The sequence below is a fragment of the Cyprinus carpio genome, chromosome A1, assembly GCF_018340385.1.
Source record: "Cyprinus carpio isolate SPL01 chromosome A1, ASM1834038v1, whole genome shotgun sequence".
Classification (NCBI taxonomy): Eukaryota; Metazoa; Chordata; class Actinopteri; order Cypriniformes; family Cyprinidae; genus Cyprinus; species Cyprinus carpio.
Window position 1 is genome coordinate 28,666,108 of NC_056572.1, and position 23,189 is coordinate 28,689,296.

The following is a 23,189-nucleotide window of genomic DNA, read 5'->3' on the forward strand; positions in this document are numbered from 1 at the left end:
CAAAACCATGTCTGCATTTGTGATTGGAGAAATGGTAAACAACAAGCGCTAGGCTCTAGTTTACACTGCTCAAAACTCGCGGTTGAATCATCAGTGGCAAATTCTTTAAATATAAAAAACTTACAGTCTGTGAGTCAGAACAGCTGGCAAATCAGGAAACATAAAATGCGTTGCACACATCTGGATATTTGGGTTGAACTGTTCTTGAACAGTGTTGTAAATACAACTTAACCACTGATTTCTAGTCGTATCCTCTTTTGGAAGGCCAAACAAAGTAGTTTTGCTTTCACAACGAAACACAGCGAACAATGAAACACACAGCATTTCCACAACATGGCGGCATGGCAACAACAATACTACAGCGACAATAAAAGTTATGCCTTTCTATCTTCTTTGCATGAACATTTGGGCGGTGTAATGCAAATCTTCCCATATCGTTACATAGACGTGGGGGAGTGTTAGAACGAGCCGTTTTGGGGGCTGTGGTTGACTCTTAACTTTTTTAAAGGAATATCTCTTTAGATTTGAGACTTTAGTCTTTGCAACTTTACAGATCGTCTTTATTCACCAAGAACTTGTAACACTCCAAAAAGAAAGGAAAAATTGAAATCGCATCATATGACCCCTTTAAAATATAGGTTCCCATCTCTGTGTATATATGAGCAGTGTCCTATTATATTAGCACACATTAACTCCTGCATACAAAAAAAGCATGATTACTAAATATCATTCACATATGCACTTTCACACTGTCTAATAGAGAACAGCATTATGCAGCTCACTAATGACATCCATTCCCCCAAATAATACTGAACACTAATTATGAACATCTGCATTGGGGAACACGATCGCTTATAATATAACTCAACGCATGCTATCTAGAACAGACTTTTTGTGCTTTTATGTAACAGTCAGAATCATAGTAGTGTAATTTTAACAGTTGAAAATACGAACCATCGCGCCACTATTCCTTCAGATGTGATCAAGATGAATCTGGGGTGTGATGTGACTCCGGCCGCGTGGTGGCAGCGTTGCGTCGGTTAGTTCACCGCTCGCTACTTTGACAGGAGTGAGTGCTTAAGTCTGTGGGCCACTGTTTTTGGTCAACACAGGACTTGAGACGTTTACCAATATCGCTTCAAAGTCGGCATATTTGCTAGTGAGGAGGTGAGACAGAATATTGGTACGTATGAACATAAATACGACTAGCAACTGACGTAAACGAGAGTCTGTTATATATCTTTCTTTAAATGAACGAGAAGGCTGCTAACGTTACTTGTCGTCTCTCACTAATTACTTTCCTTAATCTTTCCATTCACGACTCCCTCTATCTGTGTACCTGTCAATCCTTCCGTCTACTTCCCTGCTTGCGTTCAGCTCTCTTCGTCTTTTTTCTCCCTGTCGCCATGGACACGTGTGGGGGTGTTGCACATCATCTCTACTTGCTGCTTCTGTGTAATATGTTGTAGCACCCAAACCAAGACACAGTATACTTCACAAATCTTTCTTTTTCTCTCTCTGTCTTCCTCCCTCCGTCTCTCCCTCTCTCTTTCTTTCTTTAAAGGTCCAGTTGCTAGGTAACAGTTAATTGTCAAGAAATAGTTACATGTGTTGCAATGTATTCTGTGATTGGCTGCTTGAAGGAAGCATGTGAGAGAAAGAGAGAGAGAGAAAGGGGAATGAAAAAGAGTGGGGGAGTGAGACAGGAATAGAAAGAGTAGGTTTGTGAAATATTGAATTGCAAATGGTTTTAAAATAAACAGCTATTACTTTAAAAATAAACAGCATGTACAACGTCCTTATGATTAAAAACAGCACATTCATACGGGAATCAATAATCAGAATATGTCTGACATGAATCGATAGATACAGAAATGAGAGTTCAGTTCAGTGACATCAGTATTTGCTCGCAGTTTGTGCATGATGCAGTGAACCAGACGTATCCAGGGCAACACCAATGGCTAATAAGCTCTCATTCACGTTTCATGTACGTAATGTCACGAAGCAAACCCAAGCTTGTGTTGAACAGTCAGTGTAATATCAAATCTGCGCAAAGGGGCACATACATAAGAATCACATTTCACATAATAACAACTTGAAAACCAAGTGAGATTCATTCATATGGCACATGATGACAGAAAAAAAAAGGAGTGTCACCATTTCTTCTCAGATTCTCGCTGCTGGAGATGTATGGAAAACACAGAAGGACTATGAGGCTTGAGATATCTCCCTTTTATTTTGTTTTTAGTCAACACTGTTTTGTACAAAGAGACAGAAGAATATATCTTAGCACTTATTTTCACACTGTGTCTGTATTCTCAATAGCTTAAGTATTGTGAAATGTCTCATTAAATTATTATTGTAGTCTTAACACATGTAATCTCTCTATACAAAAACAGAAAAAAGAAACCATTTTTATCATATTTACAGAATCTGTACAGTTCTGATCCATAAGTAACATTTAAAATAAGTGATTAAAATACAAGAAAGACAGAATTGAAGACAACAAAGGTGTCATTTTTGTCTTAAATTCTGATTCTCGGATGCTATTAGAATGGCACTGTGCTCCTGGTCCAGTGGTCTAATAAATTTCCCCATGTGGCTATAAAAAAATCTTCCAGACAAAAATGTATCTCAAATTTCATTATTTTAAATATTTGTCTCCATATATTAAAAGGCTATGGAAAGGGGATGTAATTATTTACAGCAGACATAATAGATAACCATTGCACTGTGCTCTGTTCCTTTTCATACACATACACATACACACGTGCACAGACAAATGTGCACACACAGACACCTGCGCGCACACATGCCCACTCGCATACATAGGTAATCAAGCATATGATTTCAGATACACCTACAATCATATGTGACATACCTTACTGGGGAGAGCATTAAAATAAAAACTACTGCTGCCTTATCCTATCAGTCATCAAGAAGGAGATTAGTTCAAATGAGAATGAATGAGAAGGGAAATAAAACAATCAAATAACACAGAACACTGGCTACTATCCCTCCTGTCCTTTCCGCCCACCTCCATTGTATCTTCTGCTGAAAATGTCGTCTCACATTAAACCTGTGTTTATCAAATGATATTAGTGTGCTTTTACAAGGCCACATCTTTAAAGTGTGAGTTAAATGAAAGATTAAACAGGAAAGCTTTTCAGGAAGAGCAAAGTCATATTTCCCTGACACTCACACACCCACTTAAACAATACTACTTATACATAGTACTATTACTAAAAACTATAAGATCGACTTTCCGATAGAAACACAGAGATTGACAGGAAATGCAGTGGACTGTTATCACATCTATAGCTCTTAAAGAAATGGCACACTGTTATGAGATATATTTAAAGGATTTACTAAATAAAACTAAAATGAGAAAAGTTGACCAAAAGTTGATAAAAATCATCTTAAAGGTACTTTAAAAACATGGTTCCATGCAAAGAAAGGTATTGTGAGAGCAAGTGAAAAAACTTGTGACAAAGGCACAATTAGCCTTACATGGACCCAAGATTGGTCTTTAAAATTATGCTTAACTAGTGGCAGTATTCCTGATGAAATCACCCAAATTTGGGATTGCCTGTCAATTTCTCTAATGAGTTATTATTCCATACATATCCATTTTCAAAGAGCTTATCAGTTCATTAAACTCACCACATCTATTGTACACCCCGAACCTGTATGATGCAAAATTTATCAACATATTGCACCCACAAAGAGCAGGCATGATATCTAAATAAACATAAATGAAACACTAAAGATATGGCAATAAATAAGTAAAAGACATGCATGCTCGTCTTTAACACAAATTCTCACACAAAGATAACTGAGTCAAAAAAGAATGTGGCAAAAAGTTAAGATAAAATTCACAAATCGATAGCTATACATCAGTTATAAACCAAATAATATAAATATTGTGCTTAAAGTGGAGATCTGTTTGGCTAACAGTTCATTCACAAAGAAAATGTATGAACAGAATCTGCAGTAAACACAACAAACTTCAAGTAAAGGATTTTATCTAAGCTGAGGGCCAAAAATCAACAAAAGACCATGTCTTCAGACTACCTTGCCATGAATTCATTCCTTGTTTAAAATTTTTTTAAATTAAATTAAAATGTAAAAAAAGAGAAAGAGAGTCCTACTTACAAAAAACCCTCACATGGCTCTTGTTTCTCCAATTAAATGAGTTCAGTGGTTTATTGATTTAGGTAATTAGACAATTTAGTTAAATGATATGTTTCTTTTTGACTGTGCCCATCCAAAATTCCTGAGAAATACCTTTACTTCATATAAGTGGGTATTAAAATGGCAAATTACCACCAAATGTATATGGGAAATAGCTGGAGTCATTCCAATCATTATCATGTTTTATGTTGTTAAAAATAAAAGCACTCTGACTGGCATAAACTGATGTATCTAAAAAGGTTCACATCTGCTGTAAAGGTGCAGTAAAGGATTGTATTAGTCTGAAAAACAATAGGGAGGATATAGAAAAAATTCTTAGTGTTTATCCATACCATTGATTTTTATCTGATAAATTTTGCAGCACAGTTGGATTGTTAACCTTAACTGTAATTTCTAAAATATCATCTAACCAATATGGGAAAACATAAATCCGTAGAGTTACATCCTTTCTGTCTTTTTACTGTACAGAGTGGAAAAAAAATAATATTTACATAACAAAATGCAAGTGTTTGCTGAGAATCTTGCAAAAACCCTACATACTGTGCACATACTTTCCCTAAGGAAAGTCCAGATAAGCATATCCATTACTAAATGCATTCTAAGAAGAAACAAATCCATGAGACTTCCTCAAAAATGGGGGAAGGTGGAGAAAAAATTAATTAATCGATATTTGTTTCAATATTATAGATAACACCATACAAATGTAACGCCCCATGTCTTAACTCAGGAAGGATACTGTGCACTGTACAATGCTGTGCAAACCTCAAATATCCTACATTCCTAGAAGCTATTAGAATGATAATTTATCTGGTTCTCTTTAGAACCTAGTTCTAAAGATTAATACTATGAACATATTCAGCCTACTTTACGTCTCCTCAATGGTGGATATTCCATATCAGTGCTTATACTGTTAAAAGGAAGTTTCTAGAATAATATGAATCAGCCCATGATAAGTCTATGTGCAGTGACCAGAAAGTTACCATGGCAATATGACCTGTAAATCAGGCATTCTGTAAGTCTTGGTAAGGCACATAACGTGCTGTGTATTAAACCAATGTTGTTCTAACAAACAGAACACTATAAAATAAAGTGATAAGAATACATTTCCTTCACAATGATATCTCAAGTACAGATGAAGTACTTTGCAAATCATGCCTTGCACACACATTTTACAGCACTCCATACTGGTAAAATAAACTTGAATAACCAATAATAAAGAAACTTTATGAAATCCAAGTTTGTCTACAACTCCATTAACAATCAAATAAGCTCAGTTGACAAATCAAAAAGCCTCCCGCAAAGTGGTTTGTTAACTAAGAACTGAAACTACAGTACAAATATATAACAGCATAAAACATCCAGAAACCAAGCCCAAATTAAACATCATAAACATTGTAATAATATATAATAATATTATTATAAAGAACATTATCAATACAATTATTGTAAGTTTTACCCTGTTGCTTAAAAAGAGTAACTGATTTCCATCCACAATTGTACAAAGGATTGTACATGGTTGTCTCCATCTGGATTGGCCGCTATTTTGATGTTCGGAGCAGGGAAATAGTGGGATATACAAAAAAAACATGAGAATAAAAGAGAGTAATAAACAGGTTTTTCCCCCTTATCTCAACTTTTCGACAGTGGGCAGGTCCCCTCGCTCTATTTACATACGTATGCTTGGCAGCGCATGATCCGCATAACTTAATGAAAACATGAGTCAGTTCCTTAAATATGGTTTCCTCTTCTTTTTGTGAGCATGGAGGAACTAATTACACACTGCCTTTTCATCAGTTTTCTCTCAATCATCATTCCGCATATCCGTTGGCTTCATTTCTGAATTTCTATCTGTTTCTGACTCCCCTCTTCAGACATCAGACTCTATACTGGAAAGCTTCTCGTAAACATGTCCGTTGCTCGATCCATTAAATGGTCTCTGTCCTTGACCCATTCCTAACCCATCCCTTGCTGACAGCAGCTTGTTGTTGCTAGGTCCTCCACCGTGGTGGTTGCCAAGGGGCCCGCCCAGACATAGGTCCTTGGGGAACCGAGGGGCCACATTGGACAACACCCCAGAAGTTGCGGAGGCAGGCAAATAGGAAGTCACCCCCATGGAGCCCCGGAATTCAGCCCGACTGTTGTTGAGAAGCTGTTGTTGCTGCTGCTGTTGTGGCGTCTGTTGCTGCTGCGGCTGTGCCTGCTGCTTTTTGATGTAGTATGATTTGGCGCCATGTAATAGACACTGGTCATCGCCGAAGGTTGGGATGAATGGGTTCTGGTTCACCTTATCTGGGTAGAGAGATTTAGACAAGGAGTAAGTCCCGACCCCTCGGGTACCGCCCACACCTCCTCCCATCATGCCTCTATCCCTGTCCCTCATGTCTCTCTCACCCACGGAGCGACGGTGCAACCCACCTTCACCCCCACGGAATAAGCTAAATGAAGAACCCCCACCCTTCCCTCTGTCCCCAAAATATGATGTCTCCCGCTCCCCTCCCGCATACTGCTCAAACATCTGTGCGTAGGGGCTCGCACCATCCATGTAGCGGTCTTTGTCTTTTAGGCTCACACTTCGGGGTGGAGGAAGCATTGATGCTCCGCCACTGCCTCCAAACCCACCCATCCTGCCCGCCCCTTCCTTCTGCAGGTCTACAAATGTGTCATAAGAATGCTGCCTGCGCAAAACCTTACCACCTGGGCCAAATTTCCGCCTCTGTACCTGGGTTTGGGCCCCTGTGCCTCCCCCTCCCTTTCCACTCTCCAGAGGGTGCTTGCCCCCAGTTTGATCCAGGAGGAGGTGGTTGTCCTCACTGATGTCATACAAGTTGCCCGGTTTCTTGCACGAATCACATCGCTTGCAGGTGGCTGAACTAGGGCGGCTTGAGATTTGTCCACTCCCTCCACTGGTTCCCCCTACTCCCCCAGCAGCTGGATAGCCCCCAGCCCCGCCTCCCCCATGCATGCAAACTGGCTTGCTTCCTCCACTTCCAACCCCTCCACTGTGGCAATTGCGACATTCCCAATCCCCTCCAGCCAACCCTCCCACCCCTCCGATGCCCTTTTCCCAGCATGCATGGCCCTGTTGCCCAGGTGATCCTCCTCCCATTCCACCCTTACATTCTGTCTTCTTGGATTTACCTTTCAGGAAATCTTCCATGGGAACCAAACTAGTGCATGCTCCCCCAGCACCACCGCTACTAACTACTCCACTGCAACTGCCTCCGCCCAGTCCCATTCCTCCACCCATTCCTGGAGCATCATTTAAATCCAAATGCTCCCATGGGGTTGCCCCTTCCTTGGCTCGTAACTGGTCCACATAGAAGTCCCTCAAATTCTCTTTGTCTCTGAATAGATAGGAGGTGCAGTTACCACCTCTCTGGCTCTTGCGCTCCACGGGTGGGGTGGCTGAGCGGTGGGCTTGTGTTGCTGGATGATGGTGGTGATGATGATGGATTGTATGGTGGGGTCGTCTCCTGAAGCCAAGCTCAATTTCATCCTGCTCACGGCGAGACTTGGCAGAAGCAGGTCTCTTTTTTAAACTGTCCCTGTACTGTTTGCGCCGTTTGCCATACCCTTCGAGGTTCCCATAGGTCACGGTGTGAGTGGAAATATCGGACACGTCGGATCGAATGTTTCCATCGTCCCCTCCTGATCCCACCCCACCTCCCCCGCAGTACCTGTCATGTCCTGCAATAAACCCTGAACTGGATGCCCCACCCTTGAAGGAGAACTTTCCATATAGATCAGGCAGGCCAGACTTGAAGCTTGACTGGGTTGGGTGACCCGCGATCAGGTCAAACTTTTCCCTGTTCCGATGTGTCAGCGACTGCCGTGGCTGGGTGGTGAAGATGGGCGCTACCCCTCCCCCTAAGCTGTCACAATCGTACCCACCCTCCAATGAACTGGCACTCCCTAAGCTACGAGGTCGATTAGGCAGGGGACCCGACATACCGAGAGCCAGTTCGGATCCCGTGCCCCCATGGTGGTGTAGGTAATGATCCTGGTACAGGTTGCTGTCCTTCAGGTGCAAATTCCCAAAAGTCCTCTCCACTTCGCTTACATAGTCGCTGAACATGTTATCCTCTGGCAGGTACGGTGGAGGCTTGCAGTCATTGTGGCCTACTAGGCTGCGCCGGTGTTCACTGATGTCATAAACGGCTGACTCACGATGGCTGTAGTCCAATGCACTGCGAGGTGAACCATTGACCCCAGGCACAGAGGTCATGTTTTTGGCCGTACGCAACAAACGGAGAATGTTGGAGTGGGTGTTGTTCATGCTCATGTTCATAGTGGCTGATGGTGAGTTAAGGGCTGATTTGTTCTCTTCAATCTGAACACCATGGATGCAACTGTAGATGCCCTGTTGGCCAGATAAAATGAGGGAAAGCAAAAACAAAAGAAAGGAGAAGGAACAAACAATGTGGGATTAGATTATTGTTTAATGAAAAGTTTAATTAGCAGCAAACATTTTCACAATTCTGATGCTTCTGATGCAATTCTTTCTAATTCAGATTCTGATGAAAATATAACAAAATATATTCAAGAAAGAGAAACGGTAGAGGCAGTAGAAGTTCTGATTAATGATAACAGTGTTGCAGTAACTCAGGTTTTGACTGCCTATCAATGTCTTCAATCAGTGTGATTAAATTTCAGCTGACACCACTGTGTCTACTCCTCTGTGTCTCTCCTTCATCACTGCCTTGACAAATTAATTACACAATATTCTAATAAACCTCTTCAGCTCATTTACCAGTGATGCAGATTTACTGCATTTTAGTCCATTTATCTGTGTAGTTTTGGTTGTATTTTATCAAACTCATTTTTTAAAGGCAAATGTGTTATTGTAAAACTAGCTTGAAGTCAAAATACTTCAATATCTTTTAAACTGCTGGGTGCTTCCATTTATATCCAGACCTATAAATGTTGTGATGCACTATAATGAAATGTCTATTTATTTACTTACAAACCATAAAAACCATTTCATAACAAACGATGCATGAAAAATAAGTAGAACAAATAGAAATCTCTTCAAAACATTTCAAAGGCTAAAGGTTACGATTCTACTGGCGGTCCATCCCTCTAGTGAGGCAACATGTCAGAAATGTTTCCTGTCTCGCTCTTAGTCATGCTTAGTGTCTGTCCACTCTTGTGTATTTTTACCTCCTCTATTTATGTTCCTCTTATCTTCTCTATCTTCTGTCTTTTTTAAGGTTTTTTTCAGGTCATCCTTTCCACTGTGACTCTTATTCTCATTCATCTCCAGACCCTTTAATCCGATTGGGTTAGAACATATTCTCCATTCAGTGTTATCTCATTTCTCTTTCTCTTTCCTTCTTTCTCCTGAGAGGTGCCTTTCTCTCCCATTTTGTATGTTGTTTTTCCCCACTCTATTCATTTTAGATTCTTCTTACCTCCACACAGCTAGTGTTTAAACATGCATCTGCATCTCAAAGGGAAATATATCTAGTAAGAAAATTGTTTTACTATGTCTGTACTTGTAGCTGAGGAAACTGGTCATACAATTGCCCTTGTGGCTAACAGACTATAGCAATCATTTATCCTTTTAGCCTCAATAATTTGTGAACTCAGGTAAACCCAGGTTTATGTTTGAGTCACTTGCCAGTTTGGTCACATAAATTGATATTTACTCTCTTTGTGTTCATCCCCACATTTATGTGGGTCATGGCACCACTCCAAATCGCTTGAGGCATGATTTGGTGTCCGAATGTCTAGAATGAGAGACTGATGCTTTGCCTTTTACATTTACATTTAAGATATTTTTCACATCCTTTAAATTTATCTTGTTTTAAACTTGAAATGAAATATTTTCTAAATGTATGTTAATAGATCTTACTGTGAACAATTCATACTTGCTTATGTATGTTTTTTTTATTTTTTTTTTTTACTTTTGACCTTCAAAATATCATAAGACTTCTCCAATAATGCAGACTGCTTAAACCTCACTCCCTGCAAGCTCAAGTTCATCTGCTGCTACTTTTGTGTGCAACGCCCTCATCTCTTAATCCAGTCAAATAACGATGCATAGAACGAAGTCCCTGCCTGCACTGTTTTCTATATATTTTTTATTTTTTGGACATTTGGATGTACGTCACAGTCCGGAAACAAGATCAGTCACTACTTTCATCACAAATTTAATGATAGGGAAAAAATTTGACTGGAAAACAAGACAGATTCCAAAGAAGAAAATGATAAGCAGTATAATATCTCTCTTATCTGCGCTCCTAATCTCCAATGCTTCACAAACTCAATAGGCTGTTGGCTCCAGAATAATAGTGAAATCATCCTTGGTGTTTGTTTGCTTCAGATTCAAAGTGATTTAAGTTCAAAAGTGAACCTTCCACTCACCCTGCTGATGGAGAAGGTCATGCCGGGCTTGCCTGAGCACACACCCATAAAGCAGAATCGCAGTTGCCAGTAGAAGAGGTGCTCTGCAATGAATGTGATTAGGGACAGGGCCATTGCAGCTCCCAGCATGTAGAACACACCTGCCATGTTGTCTACATCCAGCTGACTGCTCATCACTTCATTTTTCTCATTGTGGCAGATGCCAGTCAGCCACAGGGCCTCAAGTTCCTCCATCTCACCTTCAAAGAAGGACAAAAAAAGATTGCACTTTCTAGCATTTGAATGTGGGTTAGAAAGAGAGTGATTGTTTGTGCATCTTTGAATTTTTACTTTCTGCCTCTCCAGCTGTGTGTTTTGTGTGTGTGGGCTTTGAGTGCTCTCAAGCTTTACTGTTAGCAGACGTATCTGTTCACGTTTGTCTATCCCTGACGATTTCAATGCGTTTCAGCACTGCATTTATTTAGAGCCCCCACAAAACTGTGCACAGTAAACAAATTACGGCCCCTGCGAAGTGTAACATTTGTCATGACGGATTGATCCAACTCATACACACTGGAGCTCTCTTCTCATTAATGATTGCTTATGGGAGTCACTGGAGATTTGGTTCCCAGCTCTAATAAGGGACCTAAGGGGCCTGACAGCCCGCATAGGATGGACAGGATCAAAATCCAAAACACCATTTTCTGTTCTGCAGGTCTGTCTTAGGGACAAATGCAGATACACACAAATGTACTTTTTCTCATACTCAATAATTCAAACTATAAAAAATACACACACATGCAAAAGGATCCATCCATTCAGTGGCTGCAATTCTATGTCACACTAGGGACTGTAGTCGGTGACTGTAGCCGCGTTTCCACCACTGGAACTTTACCCAGGAACTAGGGACTTTGGGCTGGTACTTGGTGTGTTTCCACTGCAGGAACCAGGATCTAAATAACGTTCCGGGTAAAAAATGCCCCTCTGAAAGTCCCTGCTTGCGAGGTAGTACTTTTTCAAAGGTCCGGAACGTTCGGGGGTGGGACTTGGGCGCTAAACATGCTGATTGGTTGAGTTCACGCAGCATTGTGATTTCAACCACCATTTATTCAGATAATTTTCAAAATATTACTGTTATTGTATCATAGGGCTGTGCAATTATTGAAAAAATGGTTCGATTACGATTTTGGCCTCCAACGATTATGAAAATACAATAATCGAGATAAAACGATTATTGCGCCCCATTCCACAGCGCTGCGCTTTCGTTCCTCCATAAAAGCCCAATTTCCAATGTGAAAACCAGTAAAATCATGTAACTTGACATTTGCAAAATGGTACGTGCTTGATTTATCGAAGTATATTCATTCATGTTTTCAAAAGCATGAAACAGAACTTGCGCTGCTCCTCAGGAAGAGATATCCGCTTAGAGACGGAACAGAACACGGACATGTAAAGTCATCTTTTAGGTCAAGGTACGTGCGCGCCTAAACGGTCAAATACACAGAAAAATGTGTCAAAACGTTGATGATTATTCATATATACCTTCGTTTGTCATGTAATAAATGAACGTAAAGACTTGAGAATGAAAATACGCATGTAACAGTAATTTGGATCTGTGCGGGTCTTAAAGTGACAGCGGGCTATGTTTTATTTTAAATTTGATTATTAATTTCTGTAGTAGGCTGTACCACGCAACATGAACCTTTTCATATAAATTGCAATAAATACAAAACTAGAGCCAAACTAAAACTGAAATGAGACATTAATAATAAATAGTATAATGAATAAATTAAATCATACTGCTTTGAGACTTGCATAAAAAACATTAAAGTACAGTTTGTTTTGTTTGTATCTTTTTATTCTATTGTATTTGTCCTTTTATATTTTATTACTGACAGTTAAATTTTTTTCAATAATTTTGAGGACTTTTGTTTATTTGAAATTCTACTGGTCTCTACAATGTATATGTCATAGCAACCTTATTTACAGGAAATATATATTTAATATTTATCACTATATTTAAATAAATCACTCATATAAAGTTTTGGTCATATGTCCCCCTCATAATCGTGTTAAATAATCGTGATTACAATATTGACCAAAATAATCGTGATTATGATTTTTTGCCATAATCGAGCAGCCCTATTGTATCATGAAATGTAGTTTTAAAAGTATTTCAGGCGAGAATGTAGTTGTTTAAAACTCAAATTTGTAGTTTATTTATAAAGACAGCGCCTATTTAAAAATGTGTTTCACCGATTTCGGAGATGATCAGTGGGAGCTCAGTGCTCATGTATCCACCTAGAGCAGTCTCAACTCGGCTAGTCCTTCCAACATTTGCCACTGGCTCTGATGTCTTTTTAGTGGTTAAACATAAAATATAATTCATTATGGGAAAATCTAACAGGTAATCTTTTGTCTTTATTTAATTTATCTATATGTTAAAAGGAAAATAAAAAAGGCAATTGATATGATATTTTGTTTCATGTAGGCTGTATATATACACATTTCCCTGAACTAAGTACATTTCTGCGGCTATTATTATGTTTAAATGAAAATGAAAGGAGGCAGTGGTATTTGATATCCTATTTCGTCTTATTGTAAATATACAGTGAGGAAAATTGCAGTATCCAAGGCGACCTGACTGATGTTATGAAGTATGCTGCTGTTTGCAGAATTACTGGACTTGCGTTGTCCCATCTGCGGGAGATCACACTCCCGAGTCGAACTCCCAAAGTCCGAACTATTGAGGATGCAAGTACAAAATTTGCGTACTTTGCATTGAGAAACGTGCGCAGACCTACATCACCGGACTATTTGCCTAATCTTCACGGTACTTTAGACCATGGTGGAAACGCAGAAAGCAACAGGTCTGGGGGTAAAATGGTTCCTGGGGAAAAAAGTTCCTGGTACAATTGTTCCGGGTAATTTCGGTGGAAATGCAGCATGTGTCACACATTTGATGCCTTCCCAGTGTACTTTTGAGATAACACATGCGCCTCCTTGACACTTGCAAATATGACTCTTTTCCTGCTCCTGGATCATATGCTGGCTTATATAACAACATGTGATACACTCAGACGTACCTTTCTGATTCCATACTGCTATCAGTGTGCTGAACCAAGGTGCACTGCCTGCTTGTCAATATGCATATGAACATTCACCTTGCCACTGATCTAATATAATGCGTCCCGCTTGCATGACATACCCATGGCATGCATGAGAAATCATTAAGTAGGGTATATATATATATTAAATAAATATGTCTAAAATAAATAAGCCAATCTGACAGAATTTTCTATGACTGTGCCCATGTACAGAATCTATAAGATCTCCTTACAAAATGCCATCCTAAGTGTCTGAAATTATGAACACTGTTTATGCTTGTATGGGGTGCATCAGGCATGTTCTGCATGTGTCTTTGGATGTGTTCCAAACAGCTTGCCATCTCAGATGCAGTTTGGGGAAGAGAGGTTGATTTCTAGAAATGGCCCCTGGATCTGGATCACTAGGAAAGCATTCGAATCAAACTGAATTAGAGATGTGGACATAAGAACTTTTCAATGCTGTACATCTTTTGCTGGTACAGTACAGCTATTACAGTTACTTAGTATTAGTATTAGTATTATAATTAGTATTCTATATATATTGTATACTAATTAAAATTTAGTCATACAAATTTTAAAATGTAATTGATTCCTATGAAGGAAAAACTACATTTACTCCAGTCTTCAGTGTCACATGATCCTTCAGAATATAATATGCAGACTCAAAGAACATTTCTTATTATTATCAGTGTTGAAAACAGTTGTGCTGCTTAATATTTTTGTGGAAGCTGTGATATTTTTTTTAGAAGTTCAGAGTCCAAAGGACAGTATTTATTTAATATAGAAATCTTTTGTAACATTATAAATGTCTTTATTGTTACATCTGATCAATTTAATGCATCCTTGCTGAATATAAGTATTGTTTATTATATATATATTTATATATTTATATAATTGCTACAGTAAATTTGCTTCATATTGGCAAATCTCATATTCCCATCGACAACTTAAATTTGTACATTGCTTATTTATTTACCCTCCATATTTAATGCAACTATATACTGTATTTTATAGAATAATCATGAATGTCATATCCATTGTGCAAATAGACTAATATGACAGAAAACTTAAAACACCTTCAGCTTTACTTTTGCATCACCTATGCAACCTGTGTAAACTATAGTAATTTATATTATTACAAAGCATATTATTAGACGAGTCCTTGATTTGATGAGTACATTAATTCAATATTAGCATTATTATGCTTTAACAGAATGTGAATCTCACATAAAGGAAGCTTTGAAAAACAGGATGCCATATTTTCTGTCGTTACAATTTTGTGGTATACTGGTTGGCGTTCTAACAGACAGTGTCAGCACTTGTCATCTCTTGACAGGTATTCTTCAAAATGTTTGCCTTGAGGGCACATTGAGAATCATTTAAAGAAGAAGTGAATGAAGAAAACATTCGCGCCACTTTTGTAAACAGTATTGAATCTGAAAAACCATCTTATTCATTAACCACCCATAATCCATTTTAACCAGGCACTGTCTGCTATCTTTTGTAACCTTGCATCATGCAATTGACCTGTTGGTAAGCCCCGCCCCCCCTTAGTTACTGTTGCTCCCTCAGACAAACAAACGGAGTTGCTCACTCTCTTACAATGACAGCTGTCAGTGTGAAAACTTTGTCTCACTATGTTTTTGAACAATTTTGGGCCACCATTCAAGTAGGAATTAAATATTCCATGGAGGGATATATAACATTTTGAAAATAAATACGGTGGGTAACTTCAAGCGAGGGTTTACAGATCACAATGCTGACAGGAGAAGTCTCATCTTACGGCCATCACGATCGCAGATAACAACATCCCAGATCAACACTGTTCATGTATCGCAGGGTACGATTAAATTAATGTACATTTAACCAGTTTAAAACGGAGAGGCACTGAAATGTAGACCTTGACCATGTTTTTGATCTACACTGTACATGAGGTGAGAACAGTTCGCTATTTAGGTTTATACGTTAGCATGGATGCACTAACTTTGACATTAGTTTTAGCCAGAGATACCTTGCTGAAACAAGATGACATTAACGTTTTACTTGAGCAGATGAAAAATGTAACTTATTAAGAGTATGACAACAAGAAATTTTAAATTTTTGACTTCAATGGGATTGGGGTTGAATGCTTAGGGACATTTTGTTTTTAGGAAATGTAATTAAATAAATTCTATTGCCTATCCTCTCAGCATCTTTTTTAGTGAATCGGATGCTAAAACAATTTAGAAAGTGCAGATTCACTGTGAATTTCCCCTAAATATCTTTAATCTTGAACTTATTAATGCAGATTAGTGGCTAATTCATCATATAAATAACAATAATATTATAAATAAAAAAATCAGTCTTTACCATCTCCAAAGAGCTGCAGAATGGCAAGATCCACTGCCCTCTTCCAGCCTGAGTCTTTCTGAATGGCAATGCCATACCCTGTAGTAGCAAAGATATAACCACTGCCGATGGTCACCAGTTTACAGCCCTCATCACGTCCGGCCATGTAGTTCAAGACCGCTGCATCGTAGATGAATGCATCCAATTTACTACATGGAGAGGGAGAGGAATCATATGTTAGAAAAATTTGGCAAACCAGTGTTATTTTAGTATCACTGATATATTAATATACTTTTTGTCATTATTTAGAATTTATGTTTTATATTTACAGCTTTCATTTTTTTCAAGTTTTAGTTTTGTTTTTGTCCCTTTTATTAGTTTTAGTTTTTTTTTGTTTGTGTAGTTTTTGTAAAGTTTTAGTTAAGTCTTTCAACTTTAAACAGTGAGTAATGATGCTGTGGCAACTAGCTGAAATCAAGTAAGTTTTTGTTAATATATATATACATACACACACACACACACACACACACACACACACACACACACACACACACATATATATATATATATATACTATATATATATATATATATATATATATATATATATATATATACAGTGTGGTGTGAAAAAGTGTTGATTTATTTTTTCATGTTTGTCACACTTTATGTATGTATAACTTTATTGCACAATCATTTCATTTTCATCATTTATTTACTTTATTTACAATGTTTATTTAATTTCAAGTAATGACATTTCTTATGGTTTTAGGTTTAGTTATCGATAATTAACCTGTGCCAAACACATCTGTGTTACTTTTTTTTCTGGTCAGCAACAAATAAATGGCTAAATTGTATTGTTAAAAAGAAAAAGAAAAGAAAAAGAAAACATATTTCTTTGTGTGTTGGAAATGAGTGGTAACTTCAACCCGCCAGGAATTCAGGACATAGTTCAACGTCAAGACATAGTGTAGTGTCCTAAACTATACCTAAAACTAATTTAAACAGCATTTTGCTATTTCTTGTATCTAATTATTATGCATATTTTATGAGCTCATCTTAAGTGAGAGACTACATGGAATTTGTGATTTTAAAAATTGATTTTTCAATCTGAAAGACCATTTAAAACAAACTTGAGGAGTCAAAAAGTTATTTAAAAATGCTGAAAAACTTACTGCAAGATATATCTGTAGTTTAAAAAAATATATATTTATAAGGTCTCATTAGTTAATGATAAAGCATTACATAAGCATTAAACAAGCAATGCATTTGTTACAATATTCATTAATCTTTGTTAATGTTAGTTAATAAATACAACTGTTCATTGGTAGTTCATGTTAGCTTAGGTTCATTAAATAATATAAACAGATAGCTACAACTTTTGATTTTAATAATGTATTAGTGAATGTTGAAATTAGAAATTACTAAGATGCTTCTGAATTATTTTTCATTGTTAGTTCATGTTAACTAGTGTAGTTTACTAATGTTAACAAAAGGAACTTTATTGTAAAGTGTTACCGATAAATCTGTAGATTAAAATTCGATTCATGTTTTTTTTTTCAACGTGTACTCAGTTAATTTTCCTTCATTAAAACATAAAAAAATGAATAGCAGTAAAAAAAAAAAAAAAATGTTTAAAATGATGTATGCTCACATGGAATGAAGACTCCTAATAAATGCTTTTATGTAGCATTTACATCTTTTAGATAAAGTAGGTTGCTTCCAATGAGCTGCCATATTGAGACTACATGACCAGCTAAAAATTATTAGCTTTATCCTGGTAAAAGTTTCAGTCAGCCCAACATGACAGTCATATCAACCAGCACAACATGAACAAAAAATTACTGAGTGTACCTTTAAAATGTACACTATTAGTCCTGAAAAAAATAAAGGACAGTAAACAAAAATCAGTCTTTACCAATCAGCATCTTTAAACAAAGTCCCTTCAGGATGCCTCATTTTGATGCTATTATCAATACAGAGTTCATCCATCCACCCACTTACTCACACACTGTAGTTACTGCTGTCCTACAAGCTTTTCAACTCCCTGTCTTCCCACCCTTTATATTCTTTTCATGCAGATATCATCTCTCTCTCTTTTCGTTCTCACCCCGTCTTCAGGCTGTGGAGGGCCTCGTTTACGTTCTTCTGGTGGAAGCTGGTCATATAGGTGTGCATCTCTTTGTAGTTGTTCCTTATGTTTCTCTCTGTGCTGCCATTGGGCACAGTACCAAAGCGGAATGGAGGGGAGAAATCATTTGGATGTTGAAACTAGATAAAAGAGAGAAGGGACAAAGTGTGAGGGGAGGTGTCATTTCAAAAACCTTTAAAGATACAACAGATCCTTTTTTTTCACCATTCATAATATAACCATTTCCAGTGTAAACACACAGACTATGTTCTATAGACACTCAAAGCTCCACTAGACATAAAAAGTAAAGCATGACTTAGAGTAAAAAACAAAATCTTACCACATTAATTATTAAAGAAGCTACAGCACCCTCTCTGAGTCAAATCTTATTTTCTGTTTTATAACGGTTGACTAATTCACATTAGCCCAATTTTTTACACGCAAAGATGACATGGGGAAAAAAACAAATTACCACAAAACCTTGTCAGCATGCATTTGCCCAAATATGTCATCAGTCATCGGATGATCATAAACAGTAGTATTAGGATGTCATATGCAAAACTGTGCAGTGTAAGCACAAAAATTATTCACTGTTAAGACCATAAAGTAGTAAGTTTTATATATATATATAAATAAATTCCTTTTAAAGGTGAATTGTGAAAAATAATCATTTACACACAGGTTTCACTAACACAGTCCCGCCCCTAACTTACATCATTGGTTAAGCCAAAAGTTGACGTGTCAGATTGCTTAAACAAACAAAGCAATATTTTTAAAGCACCAGAGCCTCAGAAAACCCACAAATGGCTTACTTATAGCTGCCTTTGCACATTAAACTGAGACAGAAGCACATTTTATAACATCAAAAAAATTACACAGTGCACATTAAATATTTCATCATTTATTGGCTAGTCCATGCGAATTAACCTTAGCGGTTTAACACCAAGGATAAAGTAGAGTTTGTTGTATCAAGTCAAGTCACGTTCAATTCAAGGCAGCCTTTGGGGGAAAAAAACTGCTTTTTATGTTCTGGAGGTGGAATAGATAAAATTTTTTGACAGTAGGATAAATTAGATCAATGAGACTATATTTTTGATAACAGCTATCAGATGCCCATGCTTCACTTTTGCACATGCTGTTGAATCTGACCAAAAAACCCTATTACCTTTTTATCACTCAGGCCAGTCACCTGGTCCACATATTCCTCTTGAATCATAAATGCAGCCAGGTTGGCAGTGTAGCTGGCCAGGAAAATCACAGCGAAGAAGGCCCAGACCGAGACCATGATCTTGCTAGTAGTGCCTTTGGGGTTCTGGACTGGCACAGAGTTATTGAAGACCAAACCCCAAAGTAGCCAAATAGCTTTTCCAATGGTGAAGGAAGGACCGCCAGGCTCTGATGGCGTGTAAAGAGGTAGAGAAATTGAAATAGAGAGTTATTACTTTATAATTTAGTAGGAATAAGAGAGGAGTAAAAGGGCAGAGGAAGAAAATCCATAATAAGTAGCCATAAATTAACTATTCAGTTTTGATTTTAGTCAAAAGAATCAATAATATTCAGACAAGAATTGGATTGCTGAAACCAGCCAATACAGCACAGAAAGGTGGATATAATGTCCAAAAAGAAGAGGTATATATATATACCAGCCAATACAGCACAGAAAGGTGGATATAATGTCCATATATATATATATATATACTGTATATATATACATTTAATGACTATAATTATTAGCAATTTTTAGATGGCTAGAAAATGAAGACATAAAACTATACCAAATGTATGCTGGTGTTATGTATAAGGGCTATAGATTTGTGCGTGTGTGTGTTTGCACACCTCGTCCATCAGCCAAGCAGCGATTATAGCCAACAGGACTGAAGTACTCAAAAACGAAGACAGCCACGGCTGAAACTATCAACAGCATAACGAACATCATTACCCAGACATCAGCGCTGAAGGGCTCTGAGTGCAAAAAAAAAAATAAAAAAGGGAAAAGATATTAGGAGCGCACTTGATTTTGGAGTTTGATCGTGAATGACATTACAGTGTGTATTTAGTACTTACCTAAAAAGGCAGAAGGCGACACTGTGCCATTGCTACGAGAGACCATGACACTAATCCCAGTCTCTATGAAGGGCACAGAGAAGTCAATGACCTCTGACCTCTCTTCATTAATGGTCAGAGACCCCACTGCCATGTGGGCATTCTTCAACACCACCTAGACATGAGGAAAAAGGGAAGTTATACCGAACCTGGACTAGTCTAGGCATGCCACAACAGAGGGAAGAAAAGGGTGAAAGACATATAAAATGCGAACTAGTGAATGAAAAACCATGAAGGAAAAAAAACAAGACTGTGAGACCAAGGAAGGCAGAAATTAGGTTACTTCCTACAGTGGGGCACAGTAGCTTTTAATAGCCATTTCTCCTTCTTTTCAACTTTTCCCTAATCACCGCTTCCCCAAACCCTTCACTTTTCCAGGTATATTTAGAGTTACATATAAGGGGCCTCCGGTGATATAGGAAAATGGGACAAAACAGAGTTAATAAGGTGAATGTATGCTAAAGGAAGGCTTTGTCTACATCAGAGCTACTCAAGGGGCCACAAATCCGGATCTCTTTAGCCTTGAGGGCTGCACTCCTAATTTTATAGTGCCTCTGTTATATTAATAAGGCTGTTATACACTTACACAACCATGTATCAAACTAAATCACTTCCATTATAATCAATGAAGCTGTACTGTAAGCGCTCATCTGTGGCACAGTTTGCAGAGTGGACTATAGATTTCTGCTTGGTGTCAGATTTTTTAAAATTGCACTGTGGATTTACCACGGTATATAGCAGAATCTCTAAAAACATGCAGGCCACAAGAATGCCCTGTGGGTTGCATGTTGAGTAGTGCTATTTTATATCCTATTTTCTCAAAATATGAGACAATATTTTGCATATTTGCTTTCTTATGTGTTGCGTTATATCATCTATCACTGAACATGAGCATGTCTTGGAGCATTAGATCTCATAAAGACATCAAGTAAACATCAAGCAAGCTACTACGAGTCTGCGGCTCCAAATGTGGTGCAGTTCTCAGAGTATTCTTATGACTAGGACCGAAAGGGAACTGCATAACATAGCAACAGTAACTCATATTATTTCTCATCTGAATTAATGCACCAGCTGTATTTTCCCTTGGGCTTGTGCAAACTCACTTGCTCACATTTTCTCTCTCTTTCATCTGTTCTTGTCATGAGAGATACTTTTCAGAATTTCATTTTTTTTTTTTTATATATATAATCAAAAATCCATAGATGTTTCAGAATATACATACATACAATATCCAAAAATGATTCACCTCAAATTAGCGCAGAAATATATATTTTTTAAATCTAACAAAATTTGTTAAACAAAGTGAGCAAAATATTATTTTTAATGTACTGTAATAAGCATACCTACAGTGTGAAAAAAACAAAGCATACAGCTGAATATGCTCCTCTCATCCATCAAATGCAGGGGTATGATAGAACAGGAAGAACAAAAGTGTATGATCCAGCAAGCTCTTGAATGAGAAACAACCTATTCAACCCAACTCTGTGTTTGATGAGAACCAGAGTTTTTTTACTAAAAGAATTTTGCAACTAACCTCTCCAACCATGCCATTCCATGTGCCATTGATCTTTTTGCCATGCTTCCCATTGGTCACCAGGTAGAGATCGTAGGTGAATTTTACAGATTTGGCAATCTTTTTGAGGATGTCTATACAGAAGCCCTTGCAACAGCGTTTAATGTAGATCCCTGAATCTCCTGTCTGATTTCTAGAAATAGGAAAACAGGAAGAAAATGTTGAGAAGATTAATATTAGCACAGGAAGTTATTTTTCTAAATACTGAAGACAGCGTTTAACAAATTTTGCCTTAGCTGTTCATCAATCCTTAATCAAAATAACATTTCATAATAAATCTGCATCTGAAAAAATCTATCAATGAGTCAACATAACATCAAAATGACTAATGACCACTGCACCGACTATTGCATTGACTACATTAGAACCAGAGACTTAAATTGGTCAAAATTCACATTAATCCAAGATCATTTCTCATAATAAATTAGTGTTTTAGCAATAATTTATTACAAGAATGCTAAATTTATTTAACACTAATTTAACACAGATATTATATAATCAATATTGAAAAGAGACATGAAGTACCAGTTTAATCCATAAATAAATCTGTTTTACATTAATAGTGCAATACTGTATACACCACACTTTCTTACTATATGATATAATCTAGACCTGACAGTGACAGAACACCTTGAACTTGAAAACTGAATGGAGGATCTGTACTTAGTGCTCTCATAAGATAAATCTGCAATTTGGCAGTCAAAATTAATGACTGATCTCATATTGATCTCATGCAATGGCTGATTTAAGATAGCAGATTTAAGATATTTTACCTATACTATGTAGCTTTATCCATCTTGGATATGGTTAAGCAAATCTTCACAGACATACAGACAGTGTGCTATCCCTAAGACCACCGGAAAAAAAATATTTTTCACTTTTCTAATTTGGTCTATTTGGTCTCTAAGTATTTGGAATTTTTTTAAATACTACAACCTTCTGTTTATTTCTAGGTTTAAATATTTTCATTGTCCAATTTTTCAGACCTCACTGTATTCATCTGTGATTTAGACAAGTTTTGTAACATTTTCAGTCTACAACTTATAACATCTGCTGTGAAATCTGAGACGAATCTGCAGCACATTTTCTGAATATTTGTATTGAATATCTATTCCTATTGGATCCTCACTGGAGTTTGAGCTGTTTTCTGCACGGCACTGTATTTCTCATGCAGGTGCCACTGAGGGGGTCAACATCCTCCACAATAACAAATGGAGCCTCCTCCAGTGTAACAATAGACAGGTGGTCATCCTCCCGTTCCCCAGCATCCGAGTAGAGCTCAAACCGAGGCCACACGTGGTACTTCATTGTCAGAGACCCATTCTCCCATTTACCGACCTGTGAAAGTGTAAAGAGGGCAAGATGAGAGCAGAATATGAGAGAAGGATAACGAGTGAGATAATGAGAGG

At 37.5% G+C, this 23,189-nt stretch overlaps 1 protein-coding gene across 4 annotated transcripts in view; it reads right to left on the reverse strand.

The window, feature by feature from the left end:
- Positions 1–4,114: 4,114 nt before the first annotated feature.
- LOC109062622 (glutamate receptor ionotropic, NMDA 2B-like) overlaps positions 4,115–23,189 on the reverse strand; it is a 98,821-nt gene continuing 79,746 nt past the window's right edge. For 2 of the 4 annotated variants that reach the window (XM_042760687.1, XM_042760694.1), the window contains exons 8-16: positions 22,910–23,118; positions 21,742–21,913; positions 20,169–20,322; positions 19,941–20,066; positions 19,270–19,499; positions 18,084–18,244; positions 15,996–16,183; positions 10,561–10,799; positions 4,115–8,554 (exon numbers count right to left, since the gene is read on the reverse strand). In XM_042760687.1, coding sequence (XP_042616621.1) covers positions 6,062–8,554; positions 10,561–10,799; positions 15,996–16,183; positions 18,084–18,244; positions 19,270–19,499; positions 19,941–20,066; positions 20,169–20,322; positions 21,742–21,913; positions 22,910–23,118 — 3,972 coding nt within the window. In that variant the 3' untranslated portion in view covers positions 4,115–6,061. The remainder of the gene's footprint in view (positions 8,555–10,560; positions 10,800–15,995; positions 16,184–18,083; positions 18,245–19,269; positions 19,500–19,940; positions 20,067–20,168; positions 20,323–21,741; positions 21,914–22,909; positions 23,119–23,189) is intronic. The other 2 variants (XM_042760703.1, XM_042760711.1) reach the window with 2 other exon arrangements.